We start from the raw sequence: 19,613 nt of genomic DNA, 5'->3' as shown, positions 1-19,613 counted from the left end.
CTTCCAAACGGTGGCTACCTAGTTTTAATGAATCTCATAAGATGGATACATTATTCTACTTTTCAATTATATATAGAGATGGCAATACGATTTATACGAATAGTTTTGTTTTCTCACTTGGCTACTATGAATTATGAATATTAATTAGTATGTAGCATTAAGTACACACAATTAGCCCATTAAGGGCCCAAATTGAGACTATAAAATCCCAATTATTTGATAAAGATGAGTTAAGCACACCATAAGGAAGTTAAATAAGCCGGTCCATATGAAAACTAGGTAGTAGTGTTATAGTAGTTTCATTAAGAGATTCTACTAATTTGGGCTGTTTACTTCAGAGGCTGAAGCATTACGGGTAAGCCGTACTGAGGCTGAATAGTGAGGTTATCCATCGGCGAGTGCTTATACTCGCTCGAGAGTCTAAGCCGGAACCGTTGAAGAATCATGGTGAGCACTGTCTTGGCTTCGATCATGACAAAGTTTTGGCCAATGCAAGCTCTTGGTCCGACGGAGAACGCTAGGAGAGCGTTTGGATGGCTGGCGGCTTTGGAAACGCCGTTTTCAAACCGCATTGGGTTGAATTTTTCCGCGTCGGATCCCCAAAGAGTCTTGTCGCTATGCATCTTCAGAAGTGGGATGACTACGGTTGTGCCCTTGGGAATGTCTAGGTTACCTATCTTAATATTTGTTGATGCTTCTCGGGACAAAGCTGACACTGGTCCGTAAAGTCTAAGTGACTCCATGATCACCATGTTCATCTGCAAGATAGATAAACAGGTATCTTCAACCACAAGAAACATAACCTCACTTTGTGCCAAGAAACCCTTTTGAAAGATAAACATTACCAGTTTGAGTTTGGAGAAAGTCTCTGAATCTGGGGTTTTTTCTTTACCGCATTCTTTGAATATCTCTTCTCTGAGTTTCTCCTGCCAATCTTGGTGCAAACACAACAACATCGTTGACCATGTCAATAGATTCGAAGTGGTTTCGTGACCTGCGAAGAAGAAAGTTCTGCATTCATGTATGATCTCTTCGATGCTCATCTTTCGTTTGTTCTCCTCAGCTTTGTAAGCTTTCAACATGATTCCCAGAAGATCGTCTCCATAATCTGATTCTGATTGTAGTCTCGAACTTACAATCCTCTTAATTGAGTTATCCATTTTCCTCTCCAGCTTCCATATTCGAAAGCGCAAAGGTGTCGGAAGATACCTTGGAATACAAGAAAAGACCAATATATTTCAAAACCTAAGAATCTTGTCTGAACAGAGAACTGCAAAATAGCATAGTGATTAACTTACTGAGTTCCAGGGATAAACATGTCGGTGAGAAAATTTTTACAACACTTCTTAAGCTCCAATTGTGATCTAAACACTTCGACTCCTTCAACGTAACTGCTTCCAAATGCAGCTGTCGCTATTATATCGGCGGTTAGTCTTTGAAAATCTCTGTTCATATCCTTTCTAATCTTTGACTGCTCTGTTTCTTCCTTACTCCTCTCTTCTTTCCACTCCTCTAACATCTTGAGCGTACAAGCCACCATAACGTTCGTCATGTTCTGATCAACAGAATGAAGAATCATAACAACAAAAAATAGATAAACTACGTCGTCTGTCTTCTCTAAGGGTTAAGTTCTCAAATCGAGTTAAGAAAGAAGGAATAAAAGACCTTGAGCCTATCCATGGAGAAAGCAGGGTTCAAGATTCTTCTATGGCGAACCCAATCAGTACCTTCGACAAAAACAAGTCCTTTGAGGCCGACAAGTTTGATGACCTCGGGTCTTATTTGTGATTTGACAAAGAAACCTAACTTGCTTGACAAGATCTGTTTTGCAAGTTCAGGATCTGAGATGCATATTCTCGGCTCTGTTCCGCTCCAGTAAAGAAATGTCTCTCCTAATAACATATACCATAGATAACTTGTGTGTTACGCTTACGCATCCCTCTAAGGAAAATTCATTTTCTTAAGAAAAAGCTAAAAACATAAAGATGAACAAAAGAGAGAGATGGAGGAAACGGCACCGTATATAGATATCCACTGTTGATAATGAGGAAGAACACGAGAAAAGACATCGTTGGAGCTGGGATCAAGAATCGAAAGCTGAGCTTCTCTCTTTATCTTCTTTATTTCGCCGATGTTTCCGTACAAGAATCTGTACTTTGGACCTGAGATTCCTTGTTTCTTGAATCTTCTGGTCAACACAAACGGCTGCCAAACTATGATCATAAAAGCGTCGTATGTCTTGAGAGCAAGGATCAAGACAAGTAGTGCCAAGATATGATTGATCGGGATTATGATCTCCATTGTAAATAACTAAGCAATGTGTTAAATTTTCTCCATTGCTGTTGGTTTGGTGACTACATGCATATATATATAATTTTTTTTAATTGCTTTTACACTAAAATTTGTAAAATAAGTAAAAAAAGTTATAACTTTTACTGTTTATTTATATATCTATATAATTGTGAATTTAAACAAGTATTGTACTACTGTATTTTCGTTTTATCTAGACTAGAATAGGCATCCAACGTCTCTTTTATACTTTCTCTAGTTTTCTTGTCACGTACCAATTTCTGCTATAGACTAATTTAATCTAGAATCCACTATTCCATTCATACCATGTATAATGCAGCTTTTACTTTATTAATTACTTTTTTTTGTTCTCAAATCGAAAATAAACAGACGTGTTTGTGCTTACTTCGTGTTCAGAAACAGTAAAAGTTACAGATGCTAGTATATATATAGCAAAACAGGGCCAAAAAAAATTCAAAAAGGCTCGATTTTTCTGGCCAAATTTTAAACGTAACTATCCACTTTCTTCTTGTTGACTTTTTTATTAATCAACTTTTAAAAAAGAAAGAGCCTTCACACAAATTATTACGCAAATCCGAATATAGATATTGTCGTAAAGATGACTTGCTGTTAAAATTTCAGGATCATGCTTATATAGTATGTGGATACTAGTCGTTCTACGTTAGTCTAACAGACGACGAGGGTTTTGTACCTTTGTTATATCAACGGACACATGTAGAAAGAGTCCGAATCTAGAACTAGAAGTGGCAAATATTGTCACGTAGTGACGTAGATCATGATATAAAACTAGCTACTAAAGTCTAGAGGATTTAACCGACGGTGTCTTATAGATACAGTTAAAAAAATGGTGTGCAAAGAAATAAATTATCAACCGACGGTGTAATGTGATTGATCGTGACATCGAATCTTTAAATTCAACACTTTTTCGTTTGTTATATACTTTTGCATGGTTTCATATATAAAGAAAGTTGTTGCAAATTTTCTATCTTTAAGGTATTGGTTTAGACTTAACTATCCTCTTTCTCTAAGTATCATGTTAAGTTCTGAAACCAGAGTCACCTAATTTAAAGAAGTATTCTAGTCTAATTCACATTTAAATTTATTTTATAAATAATAATAATCTTCACATGTGAAAGTAGTATCTAATTTTTTGTAATGTACATTAAATACCGGACGCTAATTCAATGTCGTCCATATGAGTCACATCATCAAATAAAATTAGCCGTTATTATCAAAAATTCAATGTCCATCTTCATCACTCCCTTGTTTCGGCGTTCAATGAAACCCAATTAAGAAATATTAGTCCACTGAAAAGTCCATCAAGCCCTAATTTTAGTAATTTATTAGTTTTTAAGTATAAAAAGTTTATAACATGGCAAAAAAATTGTTTCAAATTCCACAACAAGGTCGTCAAGGTACAATAATGAGTCGTCTTGCAGTCACATGTTAGTTGGATTTAGGGTTTACTTACTCGCGGGAGAAGGTAACGTTAAAACCGACATCGTCACCTTCTGAAGATTAATTGGCAAATTGCTTTATCTTCTTATCAGACCATTCAGAAATCAGAATAGAGTTTCGTCAAATAAAATTTGGAATATTATTTTGTCTAAATGTTCAATCCTTCCAAGACCAAAAGGCCCTTAAGCCCATAAACTACAACACAAACTAGATGATACTTAGGAAAAATCACTTTTTTTTTGTCCAAGTCAAACTACAAATACTTATTTAGTTTAGCGAGCGGTAATAACCATTGCTTCCTCTAAATTGCGTTGCATCTTCTAAGTTTGAGGTGGATGCAGACTTTGGGAACTGAGTTAAAGAAGTAGCCTGAGTCTGAGGAAGACATGAAGGCACCACGAATTGCTGAGAGCAATTTTCCAATGGAGAAAAGATGGGAGAGTTTGGGATTAGTCCTGTGGGGTGATTAAGAAAGCTTAGCATTTGTGATGATGCATTGTTCATCCCTGGAAACCCGGCTCCGTGAACATTCATAGGCAGAAACTGCGGTACTGGTGTCGCTGCTGCTGCGCCCATATGCATTCCTAGACCCATGGGATGAGAATAATGACCCATTGGCAACATTGTAGGTGGCCGTATCAATCCATTTCCCATACTCATCATCTGTAAACGATTATTAGAACATGTTAAGTATTGATTTCACATGTAAAAAGTACATTGTAGTAAAATATTTGAGTAATAAGTTTTGATAGTTTAGTAGTATAATTTGTATTTTTTTTACTTTTTTATGAAACTAGCTTCTAGTGATTTAATCGAGAATCATTTTTCTAATAGTAGAGGTAAAAAGCCTTACCCAAATTGAAAAAAAAAAAACTTTACGAAAAATTTGATGTTGAAAAACAAATTAACATGTAGACATAATCATTTTATTTTTTATGGAAGACCATGAAATCTTGTTGAATTGATGTATTATTCTTGAATACCTGAACTTGAAGTTGAAGGGTCCTCATATATTTGATAGCCTCATCTAACAATGATGCCTTATCGTCCTATAAACAATGACACGTATTCAGAAATCTCCACACAAAAAAGACAATATTAACTCTTTAAGTATAACAAAATCTAATTAATTAATGTGGTTTAAGTGTTAATATCAAACCTTGTAACAGTTAGGTAGTAGGTCCTGCAAAGCACGCATTTTCTTGTTGAATTCATCTCTTCGCTTCTGTTAACAAATCCTTAGCATTAATTTTTTACAGCTAATGTGAAATTTCATGAAATGATGAGAGTGTATATTAGATATATGTAAAACTCACTCTTTCAGATAACCTATGGACTTCTGTGCTTCGTTTCCTCTTCTTAGTCACCGGCTTTCTTGTTCTCACATGGACTTGTGTCTTCTCATCATCAGATTCATCATCCGAGTTCTGCATAATTATAAACAAAAAGAAAAACAAATTTTGTGTGATGATCTCTCTACCATGTGTGTGAAAGAATTTAATGAACCAACTAAACAAATTTATTTATCTTACATTACTAATTAAATAGGTTGATTCTTCTTCTTCAATGTCTCCATGCTTCCTCTTTAAAGAAGAAAGACTTTGATCTCTCGAACTTCCTCGAGAAAACTTCGACGAAGAAGCAAAATACAATTCTGTGGATCTTCCAACAGCTACAGATTGTTCATCAGGAGGAGCCGTAGTAACTTCAACATTTTTTGGACCCTTAGCAGAATCATCGATTAATGTTGATGATTCAACTCGTTTGTGGCTTTTGGAGACATTTCTCTCAGATTCGGTTTTGGAGGACTTAATCTTCTTCTTATTGTTGATTTGTTCATTGTTTTCTTTATTTTGTTGTGGCTGAGGAGGTTCGCTCACAGGAACGACTTGTGTGTCTCCAAGATTCTTGATGTTTTTCTTGAAACCGTCATAGTACTCGGTCTCATACAAATCCAAGAGAGATTGCGTACGTTGGTTTTGAAAAGAACCGTTGTTCTTGGGCCTTCGAGTCTTCGCAAGAATCTTTCCATTTTCGCACACCAGCTCCATGTAATCTTGATCGTTTAATCTGTAAGAAAAGAGTTACGTATAAATTACCAATTAACAAAAAAAAAAAAAAAAAGTAGTCACGTATATATAAACAAAGATTACTCCATGTACTTGCATACAAATTTATATTTGTCATGTGTGTGTGAATTAATGTTTATAGAAGTCGTAGAAAGTATAGATGAAATCCATAAACTTACTTAGGTTTAAAGCCTGATGATGGAGAAATCACGTTTGGTTGATGAGATGAAGATGATGCTAACTGCTTTCCTTCCATTGAAGTAAACTGAACAAATTAAAGTTTAGGTTTACCTTTTTCCTGTTTTTTTTTGTGAAATGTAGAACCAGAGAGATTCGGACTTCACACTTTGTTCTTCTATATATATAGGGGTTTATGAAGTCCCTGCATATATATAATCGTTTATTTAATTTAAGATTGATATATGGAGGATTTGTTTTGGTCCACAGCTCATATTTGTATTTTTCGGGTGTGAATCATGACTATGACACGGTAGTATCGACACATTAGTATTAAAAATAATACGAAGTTTACAATGTTACAAACTTTGGTCGATTTCAAATGTCAAAATTCAGATATATAAGTATTGATATTATAGATATATATAGTATTATTTCATAACACAAACAAACGATGTTAGTGAACGTAAAATTGTTGTATTTGCTAAATTAAGTTTTCACAAGCTTTATAAAACAATCATAATAATGTATTTTAGGTTATAAGTATTTTAAGTTAAATGCGTAAATGTGTGATGTGATTAATGAAAGAAGAATAATAGTGGGTGGTGGTGGTGGCGTTGTATGGGAGAAGCAAGATAATGTATGGGCGATAGTGAAAGACCGAAGATAGACAAACCTTGTGAACGACTTCGCTTTTCTTCTCCACCGTTCCCTTTTCTTAATTGTTGTAATCTAATACTATTATAAAGTCAAAATCCACGAATACGATGACATTTTCTTTGTCTTCTTGTCGTCTCCATCTAAAGTGAGAAAAAAAAAAATTGTAGTATTTCACGTTAATTATAAGCATGGGCGTTCGTTTTCTTTCAAACTAATGAACTCAATACGGAGTCAGATATTTTTTTGTGAATTGTGATATTTTTACTTTTGATGTAAAGGAACAAAACGCATTTATAGATTTTTATTGCAAGTTATGAAATTGTCTTTTCATGATATATTATATAATAATCTACTGGTGGACCAAAAAAATCTCTCTCCGATGATGCTACAACAATAATGCAACTAACATTTCTTTTGTCGTCATGCAACTACGAACATTTTTTTGTTTCGTAGAAAAGCTAGAAACTTTAGGACCAAATTCCAAACTATGCAATGACAAAAAAAAAAAAAGACCTTCCAACATAAAGTAAGAAATAAGAAACACTTTTTTTTTTCTTTGTCTATATTTTACGTTCATATACATGTTAGTATTATATTGCACCGACGGACAGTTAAGTAAAGGAAATTGTCTTGCCCTCGATAAAACATTTGATGAGTCAAAATTGTCTAATGTCTTTCAGGTCACAATAAAAATGAAGAGTTATCAAATAGATATATAGATGCAAATCGTTTCAATCCAAAAATAGATCTATAAATGAAAATATCTATATATTCTTATTCTTTTTTTCGTCTACATTACTACATATCAGATAAATCAAAGAAAAATATCTAAAGAGAATCCGGGAATGAAAATATTTACAAAAATTCTGAAATTTTACTCTGTGGAATTTTAACAGTGAGTGAGGGTGTTGTTGCTGTGACTTGTGACTAGCGAGAGAGACAGAGACGGGCACAACAAAATTTGCCCACGCGAGTGGCAACGAGAACGAACCTTCTTCACTCCCCATAATAATAAATAAAATAAAAAAAAAATAGAAAAGACATATGGGGATAAATGAGGTATGGGCCCCTATCCTCAAAAGCAAGTTTTTCTAAATTGGACCCACAACTTGCTTTATTGGGCCTAGTTCACGTGCACTTCACGTGATGCCCGCGTGATTCTTCAACCCACCCTCCCTTCCCTTTGTGTTTTATTTTTGTCTCCCTCCTCCTTCCTAACCACTGCTCCTGGTTTTGTCGTCTTCTGCATTTTTACTTATCTAATCGATCGCTCAAAATATTGTTTTCTTTTATAATTTTGCAGGGATTGGTTTTGTTACAGTTTGCAAGTGTGTGTATGTACAGCAATCGATCAATAATTTAGTTTTATCAGTTGCTAGCAAAAATAAATAAATCAAACCTTCACACTGCTATAAGAAAAAAAGACTCTTACTTGGAATATATATATAAGTTGTGTTTTTTTTTAGTGGGTTCACAATAAAACTTAAAGAGTCAAAAGCATTTCAACCATCTTCTTTATTCGCCTCGACTCTTGATACCACTAACTAAAACCAAAGTTGGGTTTGGCTTGAGAGGGTTTTTTTCTCTTCTGGTTTAGTACTGAAAACTAAAAACTCATAATAACATAACTTTGGTATATCTTTCCCTAGTGTTTTTTTTTTTTAAGTGGAGAATAACGACTTACGTGTGATTTGATTCTGTGAGGCGCTCAGGTCAGCCGAACACATCATCTTTCAAACATTCTGCCACAATCATCTTCAGCTGCATCATCTTTCCTCTCGCAGACTGTTTGTGTACCATAGACACCATATTTGAGTTTTATATGCTTTCAAATTATGCTTTTATTCTAGGAGCACAAGAAGAACTACTTGCCTTGTTCACAGATTCGATTCTTTTGGTCGCATTGTCCAGCTTTGTCTCGATGCCTCCTTCAAAATTTGCAATGAGTTTCTGGTGTGATGTTCCTGTGAAGGAGAGATATACAAAACTTAAAAAGTCAGTTTAGGAAACGCTTGTCCTCCTCCTGTTATATCAAAACTCTCTTGCCATGGAAGAATATCTAACGTTGATACTTGATAGTCCCCAATACAATCATGTTTCATAGCAGCTCTAGTGTTGTTGTAAAAGCAAAAGGGAACATACTTTGCTTCTTTATGCTGCCTTTCAACTCTGAATGGTTTGCTTCAAGCCCTTCAATACTACTTTTGAATTCTTCAAGATGATGGCTGACATCGTCCTTGAACTTCTCATGGATCATTCTCATTTTCTCTTGTTGCTCTGTAATACGATCAGATTGTCAGTGAACACAGTAGATCACGATGGAGCTTGATTATTCTTTTCAACAAGTGGCCATATCAAGACAATTCAATACTCTGATGTTCCACAACAAGACACAAGTCAATTTTCCAATTCTACTTATAAGAATTGAGCATATAGTTCTGTCTTTTGAGGAACTATGTTACATGCAAGTTTCATGTCAATATGGGAACCTAAACCAAGATTGCATTAAAAATCTTAGCAGATAAGTGAATTGTGTGTGTCTATTCAAGGAGAAATGAAGGTAGCAGAATGAAGCAAGATAGTGAGTACTTCAAGACTAAATGCAATCTAAAGCCAAGTTTCTTATTTATCACCCTGTGTCAGGATTAAACTGCAAAGATAGTATACTTAAATTTCGAAGCTTTCTTAATGTTCATGCCTGTGAATTATATCACAGTGATCAAGATATGACACGTTGCTGTACCTTGTAATCTTGTTTCTGCATGCTTTCTCTTAGTTTTGGCTAAGTTGCTCGTCTTTTCCCTGTACCATAATTAGCAAGATCATTGACTGAATATTAAAAAGGAGAAATGCAGGATCAATTTTAGAAACATACGCTTCTGTTATGATATGAGACTTGACATTCTCCAACTCTAGATGTATCTCCTCGGACACTGATGCTATGATTTCTGAGGACTTCTTTTCAGCTGCAGATTTCACTTTTTTCTCATAGTTTTGAAGAGCCATAGCGAACAAGGCAACAGCCCTGAGACATGGTAATTAATCAACTTAAGACGGAAACGAAGATTCAAGGTAGAGACGTAATATTAGTTATTTCTACAACTAAGAGACCTTCCCAAGCCATCATCTTCATCCATCTCTGAACAATCCTGAAAGGAATCAGTTTTCTGGATCCCTGCTTAGTCACCACGACAAAACAATGAGGGTGCAGCATTGAAAACCACAACAATGACATACAAATGAGCATTATACCTTGGGACAAAGACGTGGGAGGACTTAACACGACACGTCCAGTGCCTTTAAAGTTAGAGTTCCGTTTAGCTGAGCGAGAGCCCAAGTTAGATTTCTCATTACTCCAATTGGCAGTTTCTCTTTCTTCGGGGCCTGAATCAGACAATCAATAAAATAAGCATAACATGGATTGTGTTTAAAAGAAAATAAGATCCTCCAGTCTCTGTATGGTCTAGGGAAAGAATTTAGAAGCGTACTGTTGTAATGGCCCAACATTGGTGAATCTTCTCCTGAACCATCTGAGTTTCTCTCATCAGATGACGGATCGGAGAGAACTAAATCTTCATTTTGCTCCGCAGAACTTTCTCTTCTGAAAGAATAATCTCTTTTCTTCTGCAAGAAATCCTGGAAAAAAAAATAAGGAAACACAAGTCAGAGAGTATTATGTAAAGTCAACATGCATAGTTTTTAACTTAGATAAAGCAGCTTGAGTTTATGAAGGTTACAGGCAATCTCTTTTCTATATCTGACGCTTGGCTTGTTGTCCCTTGAGAGGTTTTCTTAGTACCGAAGCTAAATATTGGTGTTTCAGTCTCATCTAAAGTGGGATTAATATTCCTTGGTTGCAAAGGAGATGCTTCGGGAGAAAAACATGGGGAAGGACTTGAGATTGGTGCTTTATATCCAAACGTTGGACTCTGAAATTCGTTTTCTGGCTCAACAGGATTTTCCATGAAAACAACATTCGGTCTTTCCTCTTTCTCACCACTTTTAGATAATCCCTGGAATATCTCTGGCGTAGCTGCTGTCTCAGCTTCTGGAGATGGATGAAAATCTTTTTCCCATGCTCTAATATCTGGTTTATGCTTCGGGGCTTTGCTCTGTGGATGAAGCTCATGGGAACTTCCCTTTTTGTCTGCAAATGAAGATCTTTTGCCAGTTCTTGTGCTCTCGGAACGTGGAGGAGTATTGCTCTTGCTTGCCTCCTTCCGAATCCCATCAGCTTCATCCTTTTTGCGAGCATGAGCCTTACGGCATTGTACAACAGTGTTTATTCTTCTACCCCTTTGTTTCTTAGGCATAACAGCAGAATTCATAGCAGCAGTGCCAGCTTTTCCACGCAAACCTTCATCAAAAGAGAATATATTATTTACTTCTTCAGCGGTTTTGCGACCTATGTTGGCACCAGCTTTGGTTCTCTTCTGGACACCTTTGGCTCCTACTCTCTTCTGCAACAACGATCTAGTTACTGGCCTTCTGGTTGCAACTTCAGGGCTTTCAGAATCAGTTTCTATAGAATCTGAATTGTGTCTAGGCTTAATAAGAGGATCATCATTTGAGCCCTTGTCTTGACTCAACTTTAAGTTGGTCTTCACTACTTCTGGAGTCTCAGAGTTGACATCTTCATTATTTGCTGGTGAAGCTTTTCCCAATATTTCCCACAGTTTTGATCTCAAAGCATCAGTACTTCCATTTTGCTCCTTCCCTGGCTTATCCATCTCCTCTCTTTGTGATGCAACCTTTTGCTGCAAGACTGCACTTGGAGGTTCTTCCATCCTCTCTGGACTCCTATCCGTCACTTTATCGTTCTTGCCACCATTTAGCTCGCCATGACTGTGCTGAGGACTCGAGATGGGAAATCCTTGAAATGAATCACGAGCTGGTGCCTGATGTACTCCATCAAGTCCCTTGTTTAATCCCTTGCTACCAGACAAACTAGATGTTTGCTTACAAAGAACATTCTCCAGAGTCCCTAATTTCCGATGAGACGATCTCGTCCAAGATGAGGTCACATGTCCTGTGACCTGAGCTGAACTTCTTTGCTTGGCAGCTAAATCACTTTTATCTTTCTTGTTCGCCTGTAAATCAGTTGCCGTGGCTGATTTCAACTTTTCTACCCTGGCAATAACATCTCCATCAGCCTTATCTGTCCCAGGATTTCTCTTTGGTTGTGGATCAGCCATAACTCCTATAGAAATCTTTCTGGACTGACTTGATTGGTGATAGTTACTGCCGAAGCTTCTATAGTCGCTCATCTTTTCCTGAAAATTATCACCAAAAAGTTAACAATACTACTGGGTAAAGAATAACAAGTAAGAACGAACACCTAGTCCAGTCATATGTAGATCAACGCCAACACAAACTTGCTAGCTAAAGCAGTACAGCTCAGGCTAAATTGAGCTATAATGAATCAAAATAAATAAGAATGCCAAATTCACTACCCAGATCTAGCGTCCTCTTGTTTTGGGTATTCGATTTCCAAAGCTTTGGATCGGAGTGTTATCTCTGTGGGAATCGAAATACCCAAAGACGATGCTAGATCTGGGTAGTATCACACGATAACTAGAGAATAAACACAGATGATAGATGCCGAAATCAACCCAAAATAGCGAGTAAAACAAATTTAAGAAGCTCGAAAGAGATGTATTAAACCCTAATCATGGTGGATCAACGCTTAACGATTTTGAAAAATAACACTACAACGCGCAGGTATCGGAACTATTAATCGAGACGATAACACCATAGAAACGAAAAGAGGGCTTAGATCGCAACGATTTTTCACTGAATCTGAAAGCCACAAGCCATGAATCGAAAACATAATCAGAGAAAATCGAGTCGATAACCAAAAAATTACCAAATCAAAGTGAGCGCCGAGAGAAAGAGAGGATCACCGGAAAAATTACTGAGAAAAAGAGAGAGATGAGCCAGAGAGATTTCGAAGGGGAGAGAGAGAGAGAGAGAGAGGAGAGGGAAACTGGAAAAATTTTGATTTCGCAAACACACAGTCACACACTACTGTAGCTGAATTGAGTGTATCTGCGACGCCGGAAATATTGGACGATTTTACCCCTGTGGTTTTTCAGAATTACATTACGTTGTGGCCGTCAGATTGAGGTGGTGATTACGCGTGTCGTGATCTTCTTCCTATTATTCTCAAAATTTTGGCGCTCTAATTCGCCTCTCAAAAAAATTTCAATCATTTACAAACGAAGACGATCGTTGCACGTGTCCGATTCTGTTAAAATTGACGGTCAAGCACGGTGAGTTTAATAACCCCCTTTAATAAGAACCGTCAATTAATTCGGTAATACAAAGAAGAGTTTGTTTAATCATGGATTTAATGGATTTAAACAAAGTTTATGTGTGATTTAATTTTAAATTTTAGTTTTCTTTTTATGTAAATCATGTATTTTGCTCTATAATTTATATGTTAAAGACTTAAAGTTATATGTTATTAGTTTAATAATTTACTTTGGATTTCAAAAACTACCTTATATTTAAAAAAAACAAAATCAAATCCGTAGATCAATGTTGTTTTTTTTGAAATCTCATATGGATTTTCAAGATGAGAGAATATGAGAAATGGTTTTCCATAAAGAACACTTCAGATACATTTCAGGACATATGGCCGATTATTAACGGTTAAGTTTCTTTGTATGATTTAATCTTTAAATAAATAGTAATATTATATTAAAATTGTTAAAATAATATCTATTAAGAAACTCTGAAAATTTGTAGCAATATAGATGGTCTCTAATTAATATTCTATGGTTAATTAGTTTCTTAAAAAATCCTAAAATAATTCTCATATGTATTATGTGAGAATTATTCTCATCTGTATTATAATCTTTGACTATTCTCATCTGCAATTCTCATCAAATGCATAGTAGAACAATAGATCAAACTTCTTTTAAAAAAAGTTCATGGAGATTTTTACCCAATGAATCTTGAAAATTACTAAAAATTTACCAAATCAAACCTCGCAGGTTGAACTGCGAAAACCCTAACTCCTGATTCTGGTGTAGAGTAAGTGAGCCCACAGAAAGATGATCACCAGAAAAAATTACTGAGAAATTGTTTAGTAATTTTAGTTTTTGTTTTATGTAAATCATGTATTTTTGTTCTATAATTTATAAATACTAGTTAAATTCAAATGTTATTTGTTTAGTAATTTATTTTGGGATTTCAAAATCTGTCTTATATTTTAAATGTATTTGAAGGTGAAAAAAAAATCGTAGATTAAAAAATGTTATTTTAAAATTCATATACTTTTGTTTGATTTTTTTGAAATTTCATATAGATTTTCAATATGAGATAATGTGAGAAACGGTTCTCGATTAAAAACGTTTTAGATACATTTCAGGTCTAGTGGTTGATTATTAATGAATAAATTTTCTTTGTATGATTTAATCTTTAAGTAAACAATAAAATTATATTAAAATTGTTAAAAATATATATATATTAAAAAGGTATGATGTTCGTAGCAATACAGATGGTCTATATTAAATATTTTATGATTAATTAGTTTCTTAAAAACTCCTAAAATAATCATCATGTATATTATGTGAGAATTATTCTCATATGTATTATAATCATCTAAACAATAAGCATTTGGAAGTCTCTCAAATCTCTCCGCTGCATGTGTGTTGTAGTTGCGAGAATTTTTTTTCTGTAAATAGACTTGTACCCAAAACCATGTATGATACCACACATCCAAGAATATAAATATCATTTTCAATAACCACAAGGGAACCATATTTCTGTCATTGTTCGGAGTAAAAATATCAAGATCATCTAAAAATTCAAAGAAAAAAAGTCACACTTTAACTTTCTAAATAGACGATACGTTAAAAAAGAAATTAAAAAAAAAACGCGTTTCTCCCAGGCACAATAGTCGAGGAGCCCTCACCACTGATTCCCTCTGACGCCGGCGAAGGAAAACTTTGCCGGCGTCGGGACAGAACCCGTTGTCTTTCTCTTTTCTTCTTGCACTCTATACTTTTGCTTTCTTTAGTTGTCTTTAAGCTTTTGTTTCCTTTTAATCCCCCTAGATCTATCCCCAACCACAAGCCTTCAATAGCCGATCTCAAATCCAGGGAGGTGAATAACTGGTCGAGTCTTCACGGCTCTTATCCACTATCCATCCCCTTCCCGGAGAAGCTATCAGAAGAACCAGCAAACGCCAAATCTAGGGTTTCGACCCACCAAACAGAGATCTCACACCAGGTATCAGCGATGGCAGGAGCAGATCTGCTCGGACCATCTCTTGCTGGCCTGATGGAACCGTCGATGGCACACGACGACCATCTCATCTTGGTGTCGACTTCTAGAACCGGAGATCTCAAGCTCCTTACGCTTTCTTCTGAAGCCTCAAGGCCCGCTATGAAGCCAAAACCAGCGCCCTATTCCCCTTCGGAGATACCCAAGGCCCTGCTTCAAACCTCGCTTCAGTCTAGCCGCCGCGTGAGAACCAAACCGTCCCCAATCAGAAACCTGGGGTTTACATTGGTGGGCTTACAAACTCCCGGCCCTTTAAGCTTCTCGAGCCCATTTCGAAAAGATGATTCACACTTCAATCCGCTTTCACCCAGGTTCGATCAGAACTCAATTCTTTCACACTCTAGACAATCTTTGTGTAGCTTTATGGAACCATTTGTTCGAAGACTGCATTTGGATAATAATCTACCATTGAGACTAGTGTGGTTGAAGAATTCTCTAGAAAACCTGCTGTTAGAATCATCTAGGGCTCTTGTTTTGGAAATTAGCTTTGTGAATGAACTCGGCATTATGATCTAGTCCATGTGGAACTGTGGTTACCGATGTGTCTTCAGGCTCCTTTCATCAACCCGACTGATATATAAGCTCGCTAAACTGTCTCCCATCAACTTTTTGAAGTTCCCTCCTAAGAACCTGAAGACAAGTGGCATTATGATCCCAATTCAAAGTAGTTGGGGTTACCACACCATCTTCAAGCGTTTCACCCTTGAGATTAAAACCGCAATCAACCTTATACCTCTCCTCAAACAGAGCATTCTTAACCCTGCTCAAACCTTTAGCACAGCTCTCCTTCGGATCACAGCTGTAGCTTCTTCAACACCGCTTAGTCTTCATTCTAAGACAGCGGCTACCTTCTCATCCATGGAAGCATTCATGGAAGAATCATTGTTATTTCTTGACCTCACAGGTTCCAAAGCCCTTGCAAGGAGTTGGTTCATAGCTCTCAAGTCTACAATTTCAATGACCTTTATCTATCTTTATCTCTTCAGTGTATTGGCTTTGGGGATTGCCCTACTCTGTTGTTCTTTAAACTCTGCTCTCTTTGTTGTATGTTGTGTTCTATTTTAATGGAATGAAGCATATGGTTGTTCAAAAAAAAAAAACTTTCTAAATAGACATATTTTTAAAACTATATTTAACTTTCTAAATAAATATATACTATTTTTTTGTTTGTTAAAAAAAAAACAAAAAAGTTTTGCTTCTATGCTAATCAAAAGGTATTCACTATCACTGATGACATATTGTTATTCCGGATCTTTTCCAAAAAGAAAATCGCCAAATTTAACAATAAATTTGACTAGGCAATAATGATGTAGTGTTCCAGCCACTTGTATAACATAAACTCACACATAAACAAAGTACTTGTTTAGTTATCTTATTAGGTAGAATATTGAGTTGGTATAAAATGGTCATTTAGTTGTGCTAAAGTTAGTAAACCATTGTTTCAAGCTTAACCAATTTGAAAGAGCAAAATAAGAACAAACTATCATATTAAATAATTGTTTCATAAATTTATTGAGCCATGTACAACGTTTACCAAATGCATAGTATAACAGTAGATCAAACTTCTTTTTAAAAAGTTCATGGAGATTCTTACCCAATGAATCTTGAAGCAAGAGTAATAATTTTGATTTCTTGATATTTATTTGTAAAGAGTGTTAACGCAGTCAATGTATAAAAATCTTACAAATTTTAAAACCATTTATACAAAGCATTTTAAAATTACTTTACGCATGTTGCGAAATTATGTATGTTAGTTCAACAGCAAACTTCTACTAATCCAATAGATACAAAATAAATATACAAACATTCAAATTACTGTCAAATTTGAATAAAATGTATTCTTTCTTTCTTTTTTCTTTTTTTTTTTTTTGTCAAACGAGCTTATTCTTAGATAAGAATAAAATGAACATGATTAATTAAAAATGGGAAAGAAAACAAAATACGCTCGATTAATATGTGTCATAATGTGGAAAACGAGATTACGTCATCGTATAAGAGAATCTACCGGGACAAAATGTCACACTGCCCGGTGTAGATTAATCTTGCTTTGTAAGAAACTAAAAATTATTGATAATATTTGTTCAAAGCTAGACGAGATAAACTCTTTGGTTTGGGGTCCATTTCAAGATTTGGTAAATCTATATATAGATACTAAATACAATTCAAGAATTGCGTGCGTAGTCTAAACATATATAAGGATTTAGACGAATATTATATAGTATCTATAAAAAGACACGCACGTAACATCTCGATTTAATACTTAATTGCACTCACGCATGCACATTAAGCTTCAGCATAAACATCCTCTACTTGATTGACTCTTAAATCTCTTTCAATTTAAGTATATTTTGAAACTTTAGCTCCTTCACTTAATCATCGACAAATGAGTTAAGCAGCAAGAAATCATGCATGCACGTCAGTAAATTCAACCTAGCTAGTCTAAGAATTTAAAATTCAATAGTCAATCCGTTCATTACCGAATACTGTTGAATTAGAAATCTAGCTAATAAGGTAGCAAATTAAGTTTGTCGTCTTTGCAAATTAACTAACTTAATAGCTACTATGAGTTAGCTATATCTTACTAATTGTACCCATACATATTTGAAATTATTTGGTAGGGAATTGCGTCGTGATAGAGAAGTGTTCTAAAACTTCAATTATATAGTGAATACATGTAAACATATATCCAATCAACAAATGAAACAATACGATTAATTATTTCAGTAATTTTAAAGCAAAGGGGAAAAAAAACAAAAGGCTATGATTAGTCCAACAAGAGGGGCTACAATAACAACAACAACAACAACAAAAAGCCACGAGACATGCAAATGCAATCACGCATCTTAAAAAGCAAGCCCAAGTTTTGACTGACAAGCAACCACGACGCAGTAAAGTGGAGTTCTCAAAATTAGCGCATAAATAAAGTACTTGAACAATGTGTGTATGTTTCCGATAAAATGCTATATTCTATATAGTACTACTAGTATATATATATAAAAAACTGCCAAATTTATACTGCTTTATAGTATATATTTTTGTGGAAATACAAAAGTTTTTATTTTATTTTTATCCAAGATAGAAAGATATGAGGTTTTTAAAATTGCAAAGAAAGATAGGTGAAGATGTGAAGGAAAATAATGAAAAAAATGAGGGGACAGAGAGGAGGCGGAGGCAGTAAGAAAATAAGAAAGTGAGGAAATTGTAATTTGTAGTGTTGTTAGGGAACATCTCTCCTTTATCCTTTTTCTTCTTGATTTTTCTTTTGTTTCTTCAATGTTTCTCTGTAACGCAATTGGTTCCAACTAAGTCCATTTTTATTTTCCAATTTGAAATATCCAAACCCCGAATGAAAGCGAGGGGGACCAAGCCGGTTACAACTGGAGTGCGCGTCTAAGTCTCTAATTTGCTTACATGGTTCAAGCTAAACCAAAGCAAGCTGGATTTAAATCTAAACATCCGACCTTAGCATATAAGAAGAATTAGATAGTTTTATTGATAGTTGTAGTGATCACCTAGCTATAATTAAGATCGTAGTAAAAAGATTTGAATAAAGCAAGTTTGATTCATTACATTGAATTTTCAATGAAATTAGTTTTACACCATAAGGCACGCATCCACTAAAGTTTTTGATTCATTACATTGAATTTTCAGTGGAACTAGTTTTACTTACCATAAGGCACGCATCCATTGTACAATGTACATGTTGTGTGTTGAGGGAGTCCACGTGGGAATAAAAGTGCCACGTGGGGAATGACAAGAAAATGTAGTCGTTGGTCGTTGTGTCGTGAGTGTGTGTGTGTGTTTCCTTTTTCTCGTGCTTGCAAATATGAGAATTGTGACGTCTCCTTAAGTTCCATAGACAAAGGAACTCTCATTAGGTCCTCTCTTTAAGGTGAACCATTCATTACTTTACTCATGCCCCCTCTCTCTCTCTTCCTTCGCCTTTTTTTTTTTTTTTTTTTTATCTTTATAACTTTTTTTATCTCCATTTATTTAGTTATTATTACGTCTAACAACTTCTCTTCTCGCTAATATATTACGTATGATTTACATCATTATGCAGGCAAGTTTTGGCCGGTTTGGAACTGTCCGTTTAGACCGATTATGGCGGGACTGGTTTAGTAGAACTTGTTTAGGAAGTATTTTTGCAATCTAAGCTAGTTACCTTTGGCTAATCAATTAAAAAATTATATGAGTTTGTTATTCCTTATTCCAGTTTAATATTGTACATACTTACTAGAGGTAGTAAGAGTCATTGAAATTTATTTGACATGTAATCAGAAACCGTTCGTTGTTTGTAATTTATTTATAGATTCAGTTTAATCTCAAAATGTCAGTTTCAAATAATGTGTTCCTCAATTGTTTGCATTACTCTCTCACAAGTGTAATAAAAAGTAAAATAAAACATTAATTAGAGAGAAAACCCGAACCCACAAAATCATAACCAACACTTTGATCGAATCACTATGTGACACGTGTATATGTCTGCTACACTAACAACATCTTTAGCGGACCGAACGCTGTCTCATCATTCCACCGTCGCTTTTTTGTATTCGTGTATGAATTTTGAACCAAATACGAAGACCATATATCAAACTAAACTAAGCTAAAATAAAATTATAATATTCCTATCTATATAAACACACA

General features: G+C 35.1%; 3 protein-coding genes across 3 annotated transcripts; all 3 read right to left on the bottom strand.

Moving 5' to 3' along the window:
- Positions 1–122: 122 nt before the first annotated feature.
- On the bottom strand, positions 123–2,592 carry LOC104784609 (cytochrome P450 709B1-like). The gene is made up of 5 exons (XM_010509648.3): positions 2,019–2,592; positions 1,666–1,892; positions 1,299–1,555; positions 846–1,209; positions 123–758 (listed from the first exon to the last, which is right to left on the bottom strand). The coding sequence occupies exons 1-5, from the start codon at positions 2,299–2,301 to the stop codon at positions 330–332; spliced, it is 1,560 nt and encodes a 519-aa protein (XP_010507950.2). The 5' UTR covers positions 2,302–2,592; the 3' UTR covers positions 123–329.
- A 1,291-nt stretch (positions 2,593–3,883) lies between these two features.
- Positions 3,884–6,261, bottom strand: LOC104784608 (transcription factor PIL1). The gene is made up of 6 exons (XM_019245450.2): positions 6,017–6,261; positions 5,301–5,838; positions 5,085–5,195; positions 4,928–4,993; positions 4,752–4,817; positions 3,884–4,431 (listed from the first exon to the last, which is right to left on the bottom strand). The coding sequence occupies exons 1-6, from the start codon at positions 6,091–6,093 to the stop codon at positions 4,036–4,038; spliced, it is 1,254 nt and encodes a 417-aa protein (XP_019100995.1). The 5' UTR covers positions 6,094–6,261; the 3' UTR covers positions 3,884–4,035.
- A 1,825-nt stretch (positions 6,262–8,086) lies between these two features.
- On the bottom strand, positions 8,087–12,745 carry LOC104784607 (meiosis-specific protein ASY3-like). The gene is made up of 10 exons (XM_010509643.3): positions 12,541–12,745; positions 10,412–11,947; positions 10,163–10,310; positions 9,927–10,058; positions 9,786–9,849; positions 9,550–9,699; positions 9,418–9,476; positions 8,817–8,951; positions 8,547–8,638; positions 8,087–8,459 (listed from the first exon to the last, which is right to left on the bottom strand). The coding sequence occupies exons 2-10, from the start codon at positions 11,939–11,941 to the stop codon at positions 8,388–8,390; spliced, it is 2,382 nt and encodes a 793-aa protein (XP_010507945.1). The 5' UTR covers positions 11,942–11,947; positions 12,541–12,745; the 3' UTR covers positions 8,087–8,387.
- Between the last annotated feature and the right edge of the window lie 6,868 nt (positions 12,746–19,613).

Source organism: Camelina sativa, chromosome 5 (genome assembly GCF_030686135.1).
Source record: "Camelina sativa cultivar CO46 ecotype springtype chromosome 5, ASM3068613v1".
Taxonomy (NCBI): Eukaryota; Viridiplantae; Streptophyta; class Magnoliopsida; order Brassicales; family Brassicaceae; genus Camelina; species Camelina sativa.
This window is presented reverse-complemented; position numbering and strand designations above follow the sequence as displayed.